A 19119-nucleotide genomic window follows, 5' to 3' on the forward strand; every position below is an offset into this window, starting at 1 on the left:
GTGTTCAGGAGGGGATTGGATGTGGCACTTGGAGCCAGGGTTTAGCTGTCAGGAGGTGTCAGGGATGAGGTCCTAGGTTGGACTTGCTGAGCTCTGAGCTCTTTTCCAGCCTGGCTGGTTCTGTGATTCTATGAGCCCACCCCCAACACCCCTGGGGTGGGGGTTGGGTGGTGCTGGATGGCTGTGCCAGCCTCACCTGGCAGGACAGGCCGTGGTAGCCAGGGGGGCAGCGGCACTCCTCCACCTCGAGGGCCGGGGGGAGGCCGGGCTGGGGGGGCACAGCGGTGTCCATGCTGACGTCGGCGATGCTGGAGGCAGAGGTGCTGCTGGAGTAGGTGGCTCGGATCAGGACCTCCTCCAGGTCGGCCAAAGCCATCAGCAGATGCTCCCTGGTCGCCGGCTGCCCGTCGGGCCGCTGCCAGTATTGCTGCGGGCACAGGGGAGGTGTGGGGCAGGGCACAGGCGCAGGGCCCTGGGGACATGCAGGGACAGAAGCCCCCCGCGGGCTCCTACCTCCCGGAAGATGATCTCCATGGGCTGGGGGCTGTGCGGGGGCAGGGCGGGCTGGTAGGCCACCAGCGTGATGTCGTTGCCCTGTGGACAGAGAGGTGTCGTGGGGGGGGGGCCCTGGTGCCGCCCTGTGCCGGTCCTACCCAGCCCTGGCACCCCCTGGCACCCCCTTACCGTGATCTGGACGTCGGCGTCGGGCAGGGCAGCTCCCTGCCCCCCCGGGCTGTGCGTCAGGGTGTAGCGGAGCCGACCCCCATAGGAGCCCACCTAGGGCAGAGGGGAGGGGGTGGCCGTGGGAGTGGCAGTGGGGTGGGATTGGGGTGGGGATGGGAGTGGGGTTGGGAGCAGGGTGGGGTTGGGAGTGGGGTGAGGGTGGGGATGGGTTGGTGTGGGTATTGGGGTGGGTTTGGTGTGGGGTTGGGATTGGGGATGGGAATGGGATTGAGGTGGGGATGGAAGTGGAGTGGGATGGGAAAAGGAGAGGGAGAGAGGGAGAGAAGGAGAGGGGGAAGAGGAGAGGGAGAGGGAGAGGGAGAGGGAGAGGGAGAGGGAGAGGGAGAGGGAGAGGGAGAGGGAGAGGGAGAGGGAGAGGGAGAGGGAAAGAAGGGGAAGGGGGAGGGGGAGGGGGGGAGGGAGAGGGGGAGAGAGAAAGGGAGAGGGAGAGGGAGAGGGGGAGGGGAAGAAGGGGAAGGGGGAGGGGGAGAGGGGGAGGGGGAAAGGGAGAGGGAGAAAGGGAGAGGGAGAAAGGGAGAGGGAGAGGGAGAGGGAGAGGGAGAGGGAGAGGGAGAGGGAGAGGGAGAGGGAGAGGGAGAGGGAGAGGGAGAGGGAGAGGGAGAGGGAGAGGGAGAGGGAGAGGGAGAGGGAGAGGGGAAAGGGGAGGGGATGAGATAGGGATGAGGAAGGGGAAAGGGGAAAGGGGAAGGAGAAAGGGGAAGGGGAAGGGGAAAGGAAGAGAGGAGAACAGAAAAGGAGAGGGCAGCAGACAGGGCAGGCTGCAGCCTCCTGCCCTGGGGCAGAGCACCCAGGGGTGCCCACGGGGAGCAGGGGCAGGCTGGGTGCTCCCATAGGCACCCCTGCCCCTGGGGGGCTGTGGGGACAGCCCCCCCCTACCTTGTCCCCCTGGTAGGGGGGGGGGCAGCTGCCAGTAGTAGGAGTCGGGGGGCAGCTCCCCGAAGCGGTGGTAGCTGAGGCGGGGCTGGGCTGTGCCAGGCTCCACCACCAGGCCGGTGCCCACCCGGGTGCTGCGCTGCCGGTTCACCAAGGCGAAGCCCTGGGCATTGCCAGGGGCGAAGGGCGTCCGGACCTGGGGGTGGGACAGGGGTGGTGAGCGGGGTGGGGGGGGGGCACGCTGGGCACACCTGGGGCCGCCAGGGGGCACACTCACGGCGCTGCGGGCATAGGAGGTGCTGGCACAGTGCTGGACGATGCCCATGCAGAAGCAGGGCAGGCACCCGGCCGGCTCGCTGGCACTCAGGTGGAAATGGTGGGCACGGCAGGTGGCACAGTGGGGACCTTCCACGTTGGCCTGGGAGGGGGACACGGGGTGGGTGCCAAGGCCCTGCCACCTCCTCCCGGGGGCTCCGGGGCAGGCCCGAGGCTCACCTTGCACTGGCATTGCCCGCTGGCATCGCAGCCCTCACCGATACTGCCACGGGGGTCACACTGGCACTGCCCGCTGGGGGCACCTGGCTCTGGGGGGGGGGGGGGGTGACAACAGCGATTACACACAGCCCCCCCCTCGGTGCCAGCGCAGGGCACCTCCCCTTGCCCCCTCCCCGTGGCACCTACCTCGGCAGGGCTCTCCCCGCAGCGGGTCCCCCACGTACCCGGGCGAGCACCTGCGGGGGCACAGCAAGAGATGCCAGTGAGGGGAGGGCTCTGCACCCCAGAGCCACCCCCGTGCCCAGCCCGCTGTCCCCTGTCACCTCTGGCACAGGCGCCCGCTGTGCCCGGGGGCACAGGCGCTGCAGGTGGGCTGCCCGTCCGTGTCCGCGAAGCAGATCTTGGTCTCCCTGCAGAGGGCACAAGGGGATGGGTGAGGCCCTGCCAGCGGCCCCGGGCACGGAGGGCACCAGGAGGCGGCACCTACTGGCTGGCACCCTGTGGTCCGTGGCAGGGACAGGGCTGGCAGTCTCCTGGCGTGCCCTGGGTGGCATCACCGTAGTAGCCGGATTGGCATTTGTCGCACTGGGGACCCTCCGTGTGGTCTTGGCAGCCCTGTGAAGGGGGAAGGTGATGGGCACGGGTGGCACCACCAGGGGGGTGCCAAGGGTGTCTCCCAGCTGTGCCCAGCTCACCTGGCAGACACCAGTCTCGGGGTGGCACTCGCTGGCGTGGCCATGGCACTGGCATGGCTCACAGGTGCCCAGGTAGAGCCCAGAGGTGCTGCGAGTGTAGCCGGTGGCACAGTCCTGCAGCGGGCACAGAGGGTCAAGCAGGGTGGGCACCACTCACTGCCCCCAGGGGCACACAGGGGCACACAGGGTGGGCACCACTCACTGCCCCCAGGGGCACACAGGGTCAAGCAGGGTGGGCACCACTCACTGCCCCCAGGAGCACACAGACAGAAGCAGGGTGGGCACCACTCACTGCCCCCAGGGGCACACAGGGGCACACAGGGTGGGCACCACTCACTGCCCCCAGGGGCACACAGGGTCACACAGGGTGGGCACCACTCACTGTCCCCAGGGGCACACAGAGTCAAGCAGGGTGGGCACCACTCAGTGCCAGGGCACACAGACACAAGCAGGGTGGGCACCACTCACTGCCCCCAGGGGCACACAGAGTCACACAGGGTGGGCACCACTCACTGCCCCCAGGGGCACACAGACAAGCAGGGTGGGCACCACTCACTGCCCCCAGGGGCACACAGGGTCACACAGGGTGGGCACCAGTCACTGCCCCCAGGGGCACACAGGGTCACACAGGGTGGGCACCACTCACTGCCCCCAGGGGCACACAGGCACAAGCAGGGTGGGCACCATTCACTGCCCCCAGGGGCACACAGGGTCAAGCAGGTGGGCACCACTCACTGCCAGGGCACAGAGACCAGCAGGGTGGGCACCACTCACTGCCCCCAGGGGCACAAAGGCACAAGCAGGGTGGGCACCACTCACTACCAGGGCACACAGACAAGCAGGGTGGGCACCACTCACTGCCCCCAGGGGCACACAGGCACAAGCAGGGTGGGCACCACTCACTGCCCCCAGGGGCACACAGAGTCACACAGGGTGGGCACCAGTCACTGCCCCCAGGGGCACACAGGGTCAAGCAGGGTGGGCACCACTCACTGCCCCCAGGGGCACACAGGGTCACACAGGGTGGGCACCACTCACTGCCCCCAGGGGCACACAGGGTCAAGCAGGGTGGGCACCACTCACTGCCCCCAGGGGCACACAGGGTCACACAGGGTGGGCACCACTCACTGCCCCCAGGGGCACACAGGGTCAAGCAGGGTGGGCACCACTCACTGCCCCCAGGGGCACACAGGGTCAAGCAGGGTGGGCACCACTCACTGCCCCCAGGGGCACACAGGGTCAAGCAGGGTGGGCACCACTCACTGCCCCCAGGGGCACACAGAATCAAGCAGGGTGGGCACCACTCACTGCCCCCAGGGGCACACAGGCACAAGCAGGGTGGGCACCACTCAGTGCCAGGGCACACAGAGTCACACAGGGTGGGCAGCAGCCCGAGGGTGTGGGCAGGGCTCAGCGGGCACCAGGGGGGGCACACCTGGCAGGAGGCTCCGCGGTACCCATCGGGGCAGCTGCAGTCCTCCACCTCCAGCGCGGGCGGGTGGCCGGTGGCCTCTGGCACTGCCACGTCCAGGCTGACGTCTGCCAGTCTGTGGGGCGAGACAGGCGGTGCCCAGCGCCCGGTGCCCTGCCCGCCCTCAGCCCCCTGCCCGCCGCCCGCCCGCTGCCCGCTACCTGCTCTCCTCGGGCCGCTCCGAGTAGCTGGCTCGGATCAGCAGCAGGTCGAGGTCCGCCAGCGCCATCAGGAGGTGCTCGCGGGTGGCGCTGTGCCCGTCCGCCCGGCGCCAGGCGTGCTGCGGGCACACCCCCGCCTCAGTGCCCCGGCCCGGCCCGGCCCCGCGGCCGAGGGGGGGCACGGGGCGGCGCTCACCTCCCGGAAGGGCACGGTGACGGCGGTGGGCACGCCGGGGGGGGAAGCTGGCGTCGGAGAAGTGCTCCAGGAGGATGCCGTTGCCCTGCAGCACCACGTCCGGCTGGCGCGGCGGCGGCTGGGCGCCCGGCGCTGCCCGGTGTGCCACCCTGTAGCGCAGCTCACCGCCGTACGACGTCACCTGCGGCGGGGGGCACGCTGAGGACGGGCACGGCACGGGCACAGCCCTCTCGCCACCCTCATCACTCGTGTCCCCTCTGCCAGCCTTGTCCCTCTTGTCCCCCTTGCCGCTCTTGCCAGCCTCGCCCCCTTTGCCAGACCTGGTACCCTCGTCCCCTTTGCCCCTCTTGTCCCACTTGCCACCCTTGCCACCCATGTCCCTCTTGCCACCCCTGTCCCCCTTGTTCCCTTTGCCAGCCTTGCCCCTCTTGCTCCCCTTGCCACCCTTGACCCCCCTGTTCCTCTGGCCACCCTTGTCCCCTTCGACAGCCTTGTCCTCCTTGTCCCCCCTGCCACCCTTATCCCCTTTGCCAGCCTTGCCACCCTTGTTCCCCTTGCCACCCTTGTCCCCCTCGCCACCCTTGCCCACCTTGCCCCCCCTGCCTCCCTTGCCACCCATGTCCTTCTGGCCACCCTTGTCTCCTTGTCCCCCTTGTCCCCCTTGCCACCCTTGCCCCCCTTGTCCTCTTTGCCAGCCTTGCCCCCCTTGTCCTCTTTGCCAGCCTTGCCCCTCTTGTTCCCCTTGCCACCCTTGCCCCCCCTGTTCCTCTGCCCACCCTTATCCCCTTTGCCAGCCTTGCCACCCTTGTCCCTCCTGCCACCCTTATCCCCTTTGCCCCCCTTGCACCCCTTGTGCCCTTTGTCCCCCTCGCCACCCTTGCCCACCTTGCCCCCCTTGCCTCCCTTGCCACCCATGTCCCTCTTGCCACCCTTGCCCCCCTTGTCCCCTTTGCCAGCCTTGCTCCCCTTGCCACCCTTGCCCCCCTTGCTCCCCTTGCCACCCTTGCCCCCCTTGCCACCCTTGCCACCCTTGTCCCCCTTGTCCTCTTTGCCACCCTTGCCCCCCCGTTCCTCTGCCCACCCTTATCCCCTTTGCCACCCTTGCCCCCCTTGTCCCCTTTGCCAGCCTTGCTCCCCTTGTCACCCTTGCCCCCCTTGCCCCCTTGCCTCCCTTGTCCCCCTTGTCCTCTTTGCCTCCCTTGCCCCCCTTGCCCCCTTGCCCCGTGCCCGGGCACCTTGTCCCTGGTGAAGGCCTCGGGCAGCACCCAGTAGAAGACCTCCTGGGGCAGGGTCTGGAAGGCATCGAAGAGCAGCTCCTGCGGCGCCGTGAACCTGGCACCGGTGCCCGACTGGGTGCCAGCCAGGTTGGCCAGGGGCAGCGGCGCAGTGCCCTCGGCTGTCAGCAGCACCTGGAAGGGAAGGCCTGGTGGTGGGCATGGCTGGCATGGCACAGCACAAAACCACGTGGCACAGCAGGGCACAGAGTGGCACTACCTGGCACAGCATGGCATGGCACAGCATGGCATGGCACCACCCAGCACAGACCAATATGACATGGCACAAGCTGGCACAGCATGGCATGGCAAGTTGCAACATGGCACTACCTGGCACTGCCTGGCACTGCCTGGCACAGCACAACATGACGTAGCATGGCACAGCATGGCACAGCATGGTACAACATGGCACAGTGTGGAATGGCACAGCATGGCACCCCATGGCGCAGCATGGCACAGCATGGCACAGCACAGCATGGCATGGCACAAGATTGCATAGCCTGGCATGGCACAGCATGGCATGGCACAGCATGGCATGGCACTACCCAGCACAGACCAATATGACATGGCACAAGCTGGCACAGCATGGCATGGCAAATTACAGTGTGGCACTACCTGGCACAGCACAACATGACATGGCACAGCATGGCATGGCAAGTAGCAAGGTGGCATAACCTGGGCACAGCATGGCATGGCATAGCGTAATACAATGTGGCACAGCATGGCATGGCACAAGATTGCATAGCCTGGCATGGCACAGCATGGCACAGCACAGCATGGCACAAGATTGCATAGCCTGGCATGGCACAGTCTGGCATGGCACAAGATTGCATAGCCTGGCATGGCACAGCATGGCACAGCACAGCATGGCACAAAATTGCATAGCCGGGCATGGCACAGCATGGCACGTCACAGCATGGCACAAGATTACATAGCCTGGCATGGCACAGTGTGGCATGGCACAGCATGGCACAGCATGGCATGGCATGGCACAAGATTGCATAGCCTGGCATGGCACAGTGTGGCATGGCAGAGCATGGCACAGCATGGCATGGCATGGCACAAGATTACATAGCCTGGCATGGCACAGTGTGGCATGGCACAGCATGGCACAGCAGAGCATGGCACCACACCACACGACACATCCCAGCTCAACATGAGCAGAGTGAGGCCTGGCAGGGCCTGGCAGGGCCTGGCAGGGCCGTGGGTACCTGGTGGCGGCTCCAGGCGGAGCTGTGGCAGTGCCTGGTGATGCCCATGCAGAAGCAGGGCAGGCAGCCCTCGGGGTTGGCAGCGCTCAGGTGGAAGGTGCCAGCGGCGCAGGCGTCGCACAGCCGGCCCTCGACGTTGGGCTGCGGGCACAGCGGGCACCGGCTGGGCTGGCACCGGCTGGGCACAGGGGCGGCGGGGGGGGGCAGGGCAGCTGGGCGCCAAGGGAGTGGGAATGGGTGGCAAGGGGGTTGGAGATGGGTGCCAAGGGGAGCTGGAATGTGTGCCATAGGGGTTTGGAGTGGGTGCCAAGGGGGTTGGGAATAGGTGCCAAGGGGGTTGAAGATGGGTGCCAAGGGGGTAGGAATGGGTGCCAAGGGGGTTTGGAATGGGTGCCAAGGGGGTTGGAATGGGTGCCAAGGGGGTTTGGAATGGGTGCCAAGGGGGTTGGAATGGGTGCCAAGGGGGTTTGGAATGGGTGCCAAGGGGGTTGGAGATGGGTGCCAAGAGGGTTGGGAATGGGTGCCAAGGGGGTTTGGGAATGGGTGCCAAGGGGGTTGGGGATGGGTGCCAAGGGGGTTGGAGTGGGTGCCAAGGGGGTTGGAGATGGGTGCCAAGGGGGTTGAAAGGGGAGCCAAGGGGGTTGGGGATGGGTGCCAAGGGGGTTGGAGTGGGTGCCAAGGGGTTTGGGAATGGGTGCCTAGGGGTTTGGGAATGGGTGCCAAGGGGGTTGGAGATGGGTGCCAAGGGGGTTGTGGAATGGGTGCCAAGGGGTTTGGGAATGGGTGCCAAGGGGGTTGGAATGGGTGCCAAGGGCATTACAAATGGGTGCCACAGGGGTAGAGAATGGGTGCCAAGGGGGTTGGGAATGGGTGCCAAGGGGGTTGGAGATGGGTGCCAAGGGGGTTGGGAATGGGTGCCAAGGGGGTTGGAGATGGGTGCCAAGGGGGTTGGGAATGGGTGCCAAGGGCATTACAAATGGGTGCCACAGGGGTAGGGAATGGGTGCCAAGGGGGTTGGGAATGGGTGCCAGGTGGAGTTGGAGTGGGTGCCAAGAGGCTTGGAATGGGTGCCAAGGGGGTAGGAAGGGGAGCCATGGGGTTGGAGATGGGTGCCAAGGGGGTTGTGGAATGGGTGCCAAGGGGGTTGGAGATGGGTGCCAAGGGGTTGTGGAATGGGTGCCAAGGGGGTTGGGGATGGGTGCCAAGGGGGTTGGAGATGGGTGCCAAGGGGTTGTGGAATGGGTGCCAAGGGGGTTGGAATGGGTGCCAAGGGGGTTGGGGATGGGTGCCAAGGTGGTTAGGAATGGGTGCCTAGGGGGTTGGGAATGGGTGCCAAGGGGGTTGGAGTGGGTGCCAAGGGGTAGGAATGGGTGCCAAGGGGGTTGGAGTGGGTGCCAAGGGGTAGGAATGGGTGCCAAGGGGGTTGGGGATGGGTGCCAAGGGGGTTGGAGATGGGTGCCAAGGGGTTGTGGAATGGTTGCCAAGGGGGTTGCAATGGGTGCCAAGAGGGTAGGAATGGGTGCCAAGGGGGTTGTGGAATGGGTGCCAAGGGGTTTGGGAATGGGTGCCAAGGGGGTTGGAATGAGTGCCAAGGGGGTTGGAGTTGGTGCCAAGAGGGTTGGGAATGGGTGCCAAGGGGGTTGGAAGGGGAGCCAAGGGGGTTGGAGATGGGTGCCAAGGGGGTTGTGGAATGGTTGCCAAGGGGGTTGTGGAATGGGTGCCAAGGGGGTTGGAATGGGTGCCAAGGTGGTTAGGAATGGGTGCCAAGGGGGTTGGGGATGGGTGCCAAGGGGGTTGGAGTTGGTGCTAAGGAGGGGTTGGACTGGGTGGCACAGGCAGGTTGCTCTGGGTGCCATGGGGTGGTCTGGGTGCTGTGGAGGGCCCAGGGGACTGAGTGCCCCAGGGACTGGACTGGGTGCCACGGAGGGGTCGGACTGGGTGCCAGAGGAGGTTGGAAGCGGTGCCAAGGAGGATGGGACTGGGTGCCCCAAGGGCTGAGGCTGGGTGCCATGGGGGTCAGACTGGGTGCTGGGGCAGGGGGTGTGGACTGGGTACCATGGGGGCATTGGAATGGGTGCCAGTGGGGAGGGGTTGGACTGGGTGCCATGGGGGCATTGGAATGGGTGCCAGTGGGGAGGGGTTGGACTGGGTGCCATGGGGGCATTGGAATGGGTGCCAGTGGGGAGGGGTTGGACTGGGTGCCATGGGGGCATTGGAATGGGTGCCAGTGGGGAGGGGTTGGACTGGGTGCCATGGGGGCACTGGACAGGGTGGGACTGGGTGCTGTGGAGGATGGCATTGGGTACCCAGGGATGCCCCTGGGTGCCATGGAGGGTGGCAGCACCCAGCCCCCCTCACCCCCTGGCACCCTGCCCTCACCTTGCAGCGGCAGGTGCCACTGGCATCGTCCTTGCCCCCGCGGGCATCACACTTGGCGAGCTCCTGACCTGCAGGCAGCGAGGGTGAGGGTGGGGAGGGGGCACCCAGAGGTGGGGAGGGAGCACCCCTGGGTGGGTGGGGGGGGGGGAGCACCCACAGGCAGACTCACCAATGGGGCTGCATTTGCCTCCGGGCTGGATGGGATCCCCCTCGTAGCCTGGAGCACACCTGCGGGGGGGGGAGGGGTGAGGGCGGGGCAGGGCGGGGCAGGGCGGGGCAGGGCGGGGCAGGGTGGGGCAGAGGGGTGAGGAGGAGGGAGGAGGGAGAAGGGAGTGGGGGGGGAGGGGGAGGGGGTGGGGGAGGGGTAGTGAGGGTGGAGGGGGGGGTGGGTGCAGGGGTTTCAGATGGGTGTGGTGGTCTCGGGGGGGTGCCAGGGTGCCCGCGGTGCCCACCTCTCGCAGCGGCGCCCGGCGTATCCGGGGGCACAGGCGTCGCAGGTGGCCTGGCCATCGGTGTCCAGGAAGCAGGACTCGGAGAACCTGTGGGCACAGCCGGGCTGGCACCGCTGCACGCTGGCACAGCCGGGCTGGCACAGCCGGGCTGGCACCGCCAGGCTGGCACTGCTGCACGCTGGCACAGCCGGGCTGGCACAGCCAGGCTGGCACCGCCACACGCTGGCACAGCCGGGCTGGCACCGCCAGGATGGCACCACCACACGCTGGCACAGCCGGGCTGGCACCGCCAGGCTGGCACTGCTGCACGCTGGCACAGCCGGGCTGGCACAGCCAGGCTGGCACCGCCACACGCTGGCACAGCCGGGCTGGCACCGCCAGGATGGCACCACCACACGCTGGCACAGCTGGGCTGGCACCGCCAGGCTGGCACCACTGCACGCTGGCACAGCCGGGCTGGCACCGCCACATGCTGGCACAGCCGGGCTGGCACCGCCAGGCTGACACCACCACACGCTGACACAGCCGGGCTGGCACCGCCGCATGCTGGCACAGCTGGGCTGGTACTGCCGCACGCTGGCACAGCCAGGCTGGCACCACTGCACGCTGGCACAGCTGGGCTGGCACCGCCACATGCTTGCACAGCCAGGCAGGCACAGCCACACACTGGCACAGCCGGGCTGGCACTGCTGCACACTGGCACTGCCGGGCTGGCACCGCCACATGCTTACATAGCCAGGCTGGCACAGCCCCACTGGCACCGCCGCACGCTGGCACTCAGGGGCGGGGGGAGGGGCGCCCCGGGCGGGGGGCTGGCACTCACCTGCGCGAGGGCTCGGTGTAGGGGCAGGGGCAGGGGTGGCAGGCGGTGGCGGTGCCCTTGGTGGCGTCGCCGAAGAAGCCAGGCCTGCACTTCTCGCACTGCGGCCCCTCCGTGTTGTGCTGGCAGTTCTGGGGGGGGCGCGCTCGGCGTCAGCGGCTGCCGGCACCGCGCCGCGCCCCCCACCCCGCGCCCCCCCACCCCGCGCCCCCCGCCCCCGCGCTCCCCCCCGCCCCGCGCCCCCCGCCCCGGGCCCCCCGCCCCGGGCTCCCCGCCCCGCGCCCCCCGCCCCGGGCTCCCCCCGCCCCGCGCCCCCCGCCCCGGGCTCCCCCCGCCCCCTCCTCACCAGGCAGTGCCCGAAGACAGGGTCGCAGGTGCTGGAGTGGCCGTGGCAGCCGCAGCCGGAGCAGCTGCCCAGGTAGGGTCCCTTCTGCACCCGCTCGAAGCGGCTGGCGCAGCGCTGGCACGACAGCCCCGCGTAGCCCACCGGGCACCTGCGGAGGGGGGCGCCGTCAGCGCGGCGTCCCGGCGGGGGTGGCCCCGAGCCCGCCCCCTCCCAGTGCCTGCGGCGGTCACCTGCACTCCTCCACCTCCCCGGCGGGGCCCAGGCCGCTGTCCCCGGGGCCGGTGACGTCCATGGCCACGGCGCTGAGCCCCACGCTGGCCATGTGCCCGTCGTACACTGCCCGCAGGAAGATGCCCTCCAGGTCCTGCAGCACCAGCAGCAGCAGCTCCCGGCTCACGGGGGCGCCCTCCTCATCCTCCCAGTGCTCCTGCCGGGGGGGGGGGGGCACAGCGGAGTCACCCCCAGGGGGTGGTGCCACCGCTGGCATCGTCTGCCCTGGTGCCACCGCTGGCATCGACTGCCCCAGCACTGCCAGCGCTCGCTCAGCAGCACTGGTAGCGCTTGCTTGGCACCAGCACCACCAGCGCCCACTGGCACCGTCCCCCACCCACCCATCACCCACCCATCACCCACCCACCACCATCACCCACCACCATCATCCACCCACTAGCACCATCACCCACCCACCCACCCATCACCCGCTCATCACTCACCCATCCCCCACCCATCACCACCTCTCACCCTCCCCCCATCGCCCACCTCCATTCCCCCCATGCCCCCCCCCGGCCCCCTGGCACTCCTCGCACCTCGGTGAAGGGCACGCGCCTCTGGTTGGTGACGTCGGGGCGGGTGGCACCGGCTCGTGCCCGCAGCTGGCGCCCGTGCCCGCGCAGCACCACGTCAGGGTGGGTGGTCGGCTCGGGGGGGCCCCGGCCCAGGCGGTACCGCACCCCATAGCTCAGTGCCCCCCCGTAGGCATCCACCTGGCACCGTGGGGGGCAGTCAGCAGCTGGCACCCCGGCCCCACCCCCCAGCCCCGCCCCCAGCTACACCCCCCCCAGCCCCACCCTGAGCCCAGCCCAGCCCCAGCCCCACCCCCCAGCCCCGCCCCCAGCTACACACCCAGCCCACCCGCAGCGTCCCCCCCACACCCCCCAGCTCCAGCCCCAGCCCCACCCTGAGCCCAGCCCAGCCCCAGGCCCACCCCCAGCGCCCCCCCACCCCCCCCCCAGCTCCATCCACAGCCCCACCCCCAGCCCAGCCCCACCCCCAGTCCCAGCCCAGCCCCAGCCCCACCCCCAGCTGCTGTCACCTTGTCCCCAAGGAAGGTGCTTGGCAGTGCCCAGTAGGCATCGAGGGCCAGGAAGCGTCGGGAGAGGTCCAGCAGCTGGAACTCCTCTGTGCCCACATCCACATGGAGCTGGGTGGCAGAGAGCACCGGCGAGGAGGGCGAGGCTGGCACCGTCACGTTGACTCCTGCCGGGAGAGGGCTCAGCCCCTGGGGTCCCTGTGCCCTGCTGGCCCCTGTGCCCTGCTGCTCCCTGTGCCCTGCCTCCCCCTGTGCCCTGCTGCCCTTCTGTGCCCTGCTGCCTCCCCCTGTGCCCTGATGACCCCAGTGCCGTGCCTCCCCCTGTGCCCTGCTGCTCCCTGTATCCTGCTGCTCCCTGTGCCCTGCTGCTTCCCTGGTGCCCTGCTGTCCCCTGTGCCCTGTTGGTCCCCTGTGCCCTGCTGCCCCCTGTACCCTGCTGCTCCCCTGTGCTCTGCTGCCCCCTGTACCCTGCTGCTCCCTGTGCCCTGCTGCTTCCCTGGTGCCCTGCTGCTCTCCTGTGCCCTGCTGCTCCCTGTGCCCTGCTGCTTCCCTGGTGCCCTGCTGCTCTCCTGTGCCCTGCTGCCCTCTGTACCCTGCTGCTCCCTGTGCCCTGCTTCCCCCTGTGCCCTGCTGCTCCCTGTGCCCTGCTGCTCCCTGTGCCCTGCCTCCCCCTGTGCCCTGCTGCTCCCTGTGCCCTGCTGCTCCCCTGGTGCCCTGCTGCTCTCCTGTGCCCTGCTGCCCCCTGTACCCTGCTGCTCCCTGTGCCCTGCTGCTTCCCTGGTGCCCTGCTTCCCCCTGTGCCCTGCTGCTCCCTGTGCCCTGCCTCCCCCTGTGCCCTGCTGCCCCCTGTGCCCTGTTGCTCCCCTGTGCCCTGCTTCCCCCTGTGCCCTGCTGCTCCCCTGTGCCCTGCTGCCCCCCTGTGCCCTGCTGCTCCCTGTGCCCTGCTGCCCCCTCCTGCCCCTCACTCACCCTTGAAGTCGCCGGGGCGGTCGAAGCGGAGCTGCAGGCGCTGGCGCTGCCGGGCGGTGGCACGGCAGGAGCTGGTGGCACCGAAGCAGAAGCAGGGCAGGCAGCGAGAGCTCCCTGGCACCTGGAAGTGGCCCTCGGGGCACGGCCCTGCACCAGGGGAGGGGTGAACGCCATGCCAGTGCCATGGTGGGGGCAAGGCAGGGGGCAGGAGAATGGAAATGGAGAGGGGGCAGGGGCCAGGGGCTGGGCAGGGGGCAGGCGGCAGAGGGCAGGGGACAGAGGACAGGGGGATGGGGGATGGGCAGGGCAGGGGACAGGGCAGGGGGATGGGCAGGGCACAGGGGCAGGGGGCTGCGTAGGGCAGGGGGCAGGGCAGGGCAGAGGACAGGGGGCTGGGCTGGGCTGGGCAGGGGGCAGGGGGCAGGGGGACAGGGAACAGGGGACAGGGTGCTGGGCAGGGCAGGGCAGGGGACAGGGGGCTGGGCTGGGCAGGGGGCAGGGCAGGGGGCAGGGCAGGGGGCTGGGCTGGGCTGGGCAGGGCAGGACAGGGCAGGGGACAGTGGGCTGGGCTGGGCAGGGGGCAGGGCAGGGGGCAGGGGACAAGGGATAGGGGGCAGAGGGATGGGCAGGGGACAAGGGACAGGGGACAGGGAACAGGGGGCTGGGCTGGGCTGGGCAGGGGATAGGGGGCAGAGGGATGGGCAGAGGGCAGGGGACAAGAGCCAGGGGACAGGGGGCTGGGCAGGGCAGGGCAGGGGACAGGGCAGGGCAGGGCAGGGTGCAGGGGGCAGGACAGGGGGCAGTGGGCAAGGGGCAGGGCAGGGCAGGGCAGGGCAGGGGGCTGGGCAGGGCAGGGCAGGGCAGGGCAGGGGACAGGGGGCTGGGTAGGCTGGGCAGGGGGCACTCACCGGGGCGGGTGACGGTGAGGATGCTGTCGGGGATGCCGAACACCATGCCCAGGCTGTTGATGGCCTCGCAGGTGTAGGCTCCCTGGTCGGCCTCCTTCACGTCCCGGATGGTCAGGGTGCCCTGCCCGGCCTCGCTGACGATCGACACCCTGCGGGCACGCCTGGCACCTGGCACCCAGCCTGCCTGCCACCCAGCCTGCCTGCCACCCAGCACCCACTGCCTGGCAACCAATGCCCAGCACGCCCAGTATGCCCAGTGCCCAGCACTCAGCACACCTAGTGCCCAGCAGGCCTGACACCCAGCGCCTGGCACACGCAGCGCCTGGCACACACAGGATTCTCAATGTCCAGCACCCCCAGTGCCCAGCCCCCATAGTACCCAGCACCCCCAGCACCCAGCACCCCCTGTGCCCAGCACCCAACACCCCCAGTGCCCAGCACCCCCAGCCCAGCACACAGCACCCCTAGTACCCCCAGCACCCAGCAACCCAGTGTCCAGCATCCTCAGCACCCCCTGTGCAGAGCACCCCCAGTGCCCAGCACACAGCACCCAGCACCCCCAGCACCCAGCACCCCCTGTTCCCAGCACCCATACTACCCAGCACCCCCAGCACCCAGCAACCCAGTGTCCAGCATCCCCAGCACCCAGCACCCCCTGTGCCCAGCACCCAGCACCCCCAGCACCCAGCACCCCGCACCCCCAGCACCCAGCACCCCCTGTGCCCAGCACCCAGCACCCCCAGCACCCAGCACCCCCTCTGCCCAGCACCCAGCACCCCCTCTGCCCAGCACCCCCAGTGCTCAGCCCCCATAGTACCCAGCACCCCCTGTGCTCAGCACCCCCTCTGCCCAGCACCCAACACCCCCAGTGCCCAGCACCCCCAGCCCAGCACACAGCACCCCTAGTACCCCCAGCACCCAGCAACCCAGTGTCCAGCATCCTCAGCACCCCCTGTGCAGAGCACCCCCAGTGCCCAGCACACAGCACCCAGCACCCCCAGCACCCAGCACCCCCCTGTTCCCAGCACCCATACTACCCAGCACCCCCAGCACCCAGCAACCCAGTGTCCAGCATCCCCAGCACCCAGCACCCCCTGTGCCCAGCACCCAACACCCCCAGTGCCCAGCACCCCCAGCACCAGCCCCACCCAATCAGGAGCTCCACCCCCGTGCCCCGCCTGTGCCCCGCCCGCACCTGTGGCTGCTGGGGGTGTGCCCCCAGTTGAGGCGCCAGGTGATGATGGGGGTGGGCACCCCGGTGGCCACGCAGGTGAAGGTCACTGTCTGGCCGGGCACTGCCCGCACCGACTCCTGGGGCAGCGTCACCACCTGCGGGGGCACTGCCCGCCCCACCCCGTCACCACCCTGGCACCACCTGGCACCACTCAGCGCCACTCTGACACCGCCTGGCACCACCCTGGCACCACCCGGCACCACCCTGGCACCACCCAACACCTCCCTTGCACCACCCTGGCACCACCCAGTATCACCCAGCATCACTCTGACACCACCTGGCACCACCCTGGCACTACCCTGTCACCACCCTGGCACCACCCAGCACCACCCTGGCACCACCCAACACCTCCCTTGTACCACCCTGGCACCACCCAGTACCACCCAGCATCACTCTGGCACCACCTGGCACCACCCTGGCACCACCCAGTACCACCCAGCATCACTCTGACACCACCTGGCACCACCCCAGCACCACCCTGGCACCCACCTGGCACCACGCAGTATCACCCACCATCACTCTAGCACCATCCAACACCTCCCTGGCACCACCTGGCACCACCCTGCACCACTTGGCACCACCCAGTACCACTCTGGCACAACCAAGCCACCGCCCTGGAGCCACTCTGGCACCACCCTGGCACCACCTGGCATCACCCAGTATCACTCAGCACCACCCTGGCACCACCCAGTACCACCCAGGGCACACTGTTGCCAGCCTGGTTCTATGCCACAGCGTCTGCAGGCACAGTATCCCCAGTCCGGTGCCATGGCCCTGGGCACCATGTGCCCAGCCTGGTGCCATCTCACATTGTGCCCCAGCCTGGCACCACAGCCCTGGGAACCATATGCCCACCCTGGTGCCACACCACACGGCCCCCAGCCCGGTGCCAGGGCACAGGTGCCATCCCCCCCCAGGCACACAGCCCCCCAGGACGCCGCGCAGGCAGCGCAGGGCTGGGGCAGCGCAGGGCTGGCAGCGGTGCCCGGCTGGTGCCCGCCTGGTGCCGCGTGGTGCCCGCCGGTGCCACTCACCGCAGCCAACCTCGTCGGAGCGGGTCGGGGCAGTCGGGCTCGCGGTCGCACTGGTAGCTGGCACGGATGCAGGTGCCAGAGGCCTGGCAGCGGAACTCCGCCGGCCCACAGGCAGCGTCCGGAGCCTTTGGTGGCTGCAGGGGGTGCCAGCGCCTCAGCAGGGGGCCGTGGGCACCGCCTGGCACCCCCTGAGCTGTGCCTGGCACCCATGTGCCCATCCTGGCAACCCCCTAGCCCCACCTGGCACTCCACAAGCCTGGCCTGGCACCCCCCTGAGCCCCACCAGGCACCCCTCCAAGCCGCACCTGGCACCCCCTGTGTCCAGCCTGGCACCCCCTGAGCCCTGCCTGGCTCCCCCAAGCCATGCCTGGCACCCCTGTGTCCAGCCTGGCACCCCCTGAGCTCCACCTAGCACCGTCCAAGCCCTTCCTGGCATCCCCTAAGCCCCGCCTGGCACCCCACCAAGCCTGGCCTGGCACCCCCCTGAGCCCCACCAGGCACCCCTCCAAGCCGCACCTGGCACCCCCCTGCCTGGCTCTCCCCAAGCCCTGCCTGGCACCCCTGTGTCCAGCCTGGCACCCCTGTGCCCAGTCTGGCACCCCCTGAGCCCCACCTGACACCCTCCCAAGCCCGGCCTGGCATTCCCTAAGCCCTGCCTGGCACCCCACAAGCCTGGCCTGGCACCCCCTGAGCCCTGCCTGGCTCTCCCAAGCCATGCCTGGCACCCCTGTGCCCAGCCTGGTGCCCCCCTGAGCCCCACCTGGCACTGTCCAAGCCCTGCCTGGCATCCCCCCAAGCCCTGCCTGGCACCCCACAAGCCTGGCCTGGCACCCCCTGAGCCCCACCAGGCACCCCTCCAAGCCCCACCTGGCACCCCCTGAGCCCTGCCTGGCACCCCCAAGCCATGCCTGGCACCCCTGTGGTCCAGCCTGGCATCCCCTGAGCCCCACCTGACACCTACTAAGCCTGGCCTGGCATTCCCTGAGCCTTGCCTGGCACCCCCTGAGCCCCACCAGGCCTCCCCCAGGCCCCGCCTGGCAGCCCCCGTGCCCAGCCTGGCACCCCCCTGAGCCCCACCAGGCCTCCCCCAGGCCCCGCCTGGCAGCCCCGTGCCCAGCCTGGCACCCCCTGAGCCCCACCAGGCCTCCCCCAGGCCCCGCCTGGCAGCCCCCGTGCCCCAGCCTGGCACCCCGGGCACACTCACGGCAGTGGCTCTCGTCGGAGCCGTCGCCGCAGTCGTTCTCTCCCATCGCAGCGCCACAGCTTGAGGGCACAGTGCCCGTTGGCACACTGGAACTCGTTGGGCTCGCAGGAGACGGAGTGCCTGGGCACCCAGACGGGCACGGGGCAAAGGGGAGGGTGAGCAGCGGGCGGGGGGGGAGGGGGGGAGTGGTGGGCAAGGGGTGATGGGCGGTGGGGCACTGGGCTAGGAGTGGGGGGCAGGGGGTGGAGGAGTGGTGGGCACAGGATGAGGAGTGGTGGGCACAGGGTGAGGAGTGGTGGGCAAGGGGTGGAGGAGTGGAGGGCAAAGGGTAGGGAGCAGTGGGCATGGGGTCAGGGAGTGGTGGGCACAGGGTGAGAAACAGTGGGCATGGGGTAGGGAGCAGTGGGCAAGGGGTTGGGGAGTGGTGGGGGCAGGGGGTGGTGGGGAGGGGGTGGAGGAGTGGAGGGCAAAGGGTAGGGAGCAGTGGGCATGGGGGTGGGGGAGTGGTGGGCAAGGGGTGAGGAGCAGTGGGCATGGGGTAGGGAGCAGGGGGCATGGAGTGGGGGCGTGGTGGACAAGGGGTGATGGGTGGTGGGTACTGGGTTAGGAGTGGTGGGCATGAGGTGGGGGGAGTGGTGGGCACAAGGTGAGGAGTGGTGGGCAAGAGGTGGGGAGCAGTGGGCAAGGGGTGGTGGGCATGGAGTGGAGGAGCGGTGGGCATGGGGTAGGGAGCAGTGGGCATGGGGTGGGAGAGTGGTGGGCAGGGGGTGGTGGGTGGGGGGAGTGACAGGCAGTGGGCAATGAGTGGTGGGCACAGGGTGGGGAGTGGTGGGCAGTGGGCAGTGGGTGGTGTGTGGTGGGCATGGGGTGGTGCTGATGGGTGGTGGGCAGTGGGCAGTGGGTGGGTGATGGGTGGTGGGCACCAGGGGGCGAGCGCTGTGCAGTGGGGGATGGGTGAGGGCTGGTGGGCGACGGACAGTGGGCAGGGGGTGCCGGGTGCCGGGCCGCGGGTGCCGCGCAGGGGCAGTGCCACCCTGGGTGCCCCGCCGTGCCCCGCTCACCGCAGGCCTGCTCGTCGCTGCCGTCGGCGCAGTCGGGCTCGCCGTCGCAGACGTAGTCCCTGGGCACGCAGTGCCCGTCCCCGCAGGCAGCCTCCCCCGCCGGGCACCCGCTGCCCACCGCCGGCCGGGGGCGGGCGCGGGGTCGGGGGCTGCCGCCCTGGCGCCCAGGGGGTGGTGCCGGCGGCGCTGGGGGTGCTGAGGGGGCGGCTGGTGCCCCGGCCGGGAGGTGGTGCTGGGGGGAGGCTGAGTGACAGCGTCTGGGGGGGGGGCAAAGGAGAGGGGT

General features: G+C 69.5%; 1 protein-coding gene across 1 annotated transcript in view; it reads right to left on the minus strand.

Moving 5' to 3' along the window:
• The window catches only part of HSPG2 (heparan sulfate proteoglycan 2), a 66541-nt gene that overhangs the window by 45256 nt on the left and 2166 nt on the right, over positions 1 to 19119 (minus strand). The window contains 34 exon segments of the mRNA XM_068162848.1: positions 197 to 427; positions 514 to 594; positions 685 to 777; positions 1621 to 1644; positions 1646 to 1813; positions 1895 to 2035; positions 2113 to 2201; positions 2299 to 2348; positions 2436 to 2522; positions 2600 to 2727; positions 2808 to 2921; positions 4243 to 4354; positions 4440 to 4558; positions 4636 to 4680; positions 4682 to 4816; positions 5871 to 6044; positions 7121 to 7261; positions 9500 to 9567; positions 9669 to 9727; positions 9952 to 10038; positions 10775 to 10902; positions 11118 to 11265; positions 11348 to 11544; positions 11924 to 12100; positions 12430 to 12593; positions 13396 to 13542; positions 14304 to 14452; positions 15499 to 15643; positions 16572 to 16593; positions 16595 to 16770; positions 17776 to 17818; positions 17820 to 17884; positions 17887 to 17895; positions 18837 to 19093. Of these exon segments, the coding sequence (XP_068018949.1) occupies positions 197 to 427; positions 514 to 594; positions 685 to 777; positions 1621 to 1644; positions 1646 to 1813; positions 1895 to 2035; positions 2113 to 2201; positions 2299 to 2348; positions 2436 to 2522; positions 2600 to 2727; positions 2808 to 2921; positions 4243 to 4354; positions 4440 to 4558; positions 4636 to 4680; positions 4682 to 4816; positions 5871 to 6044; positions 7121 to 7261; positions 9500 to 9567; positions 9669 to 9727; positions 9952 to 10038; positions 10775 to 10902; positions 11118 to 11265; positions 11348 to 11544; positions 11924 to 12100; positions 12430 to 12593; positions 13396 to 13542; positions 14304 to 14452; positions 15499 to 15643; positions 16572 to 16593; positions 16595 to 16770; positions 17776 to 17818; positions 17820 to 17884; positions 17887 to 17895; positions 18837 to 19093 (3973 nt within the window).

The sequence above is a fragment of the Melanerpes formicivorus genome, unplaced genomic scaffold (assembly GCF_026170545.1).
Source record: "Melanerpes formicivorus ecotype bairdi unplaced genomic scaffold, bMelFor1.0.p_v2 SCAF_67, whole genome shotgun sequence".
Taxonomy (NCBI): domain Eukaryota; kingdom Metazoa; phylum Chordata; class Aves; order Piciformes; family Picidae; genus Melanerpes; species Melanerpes formicivorus.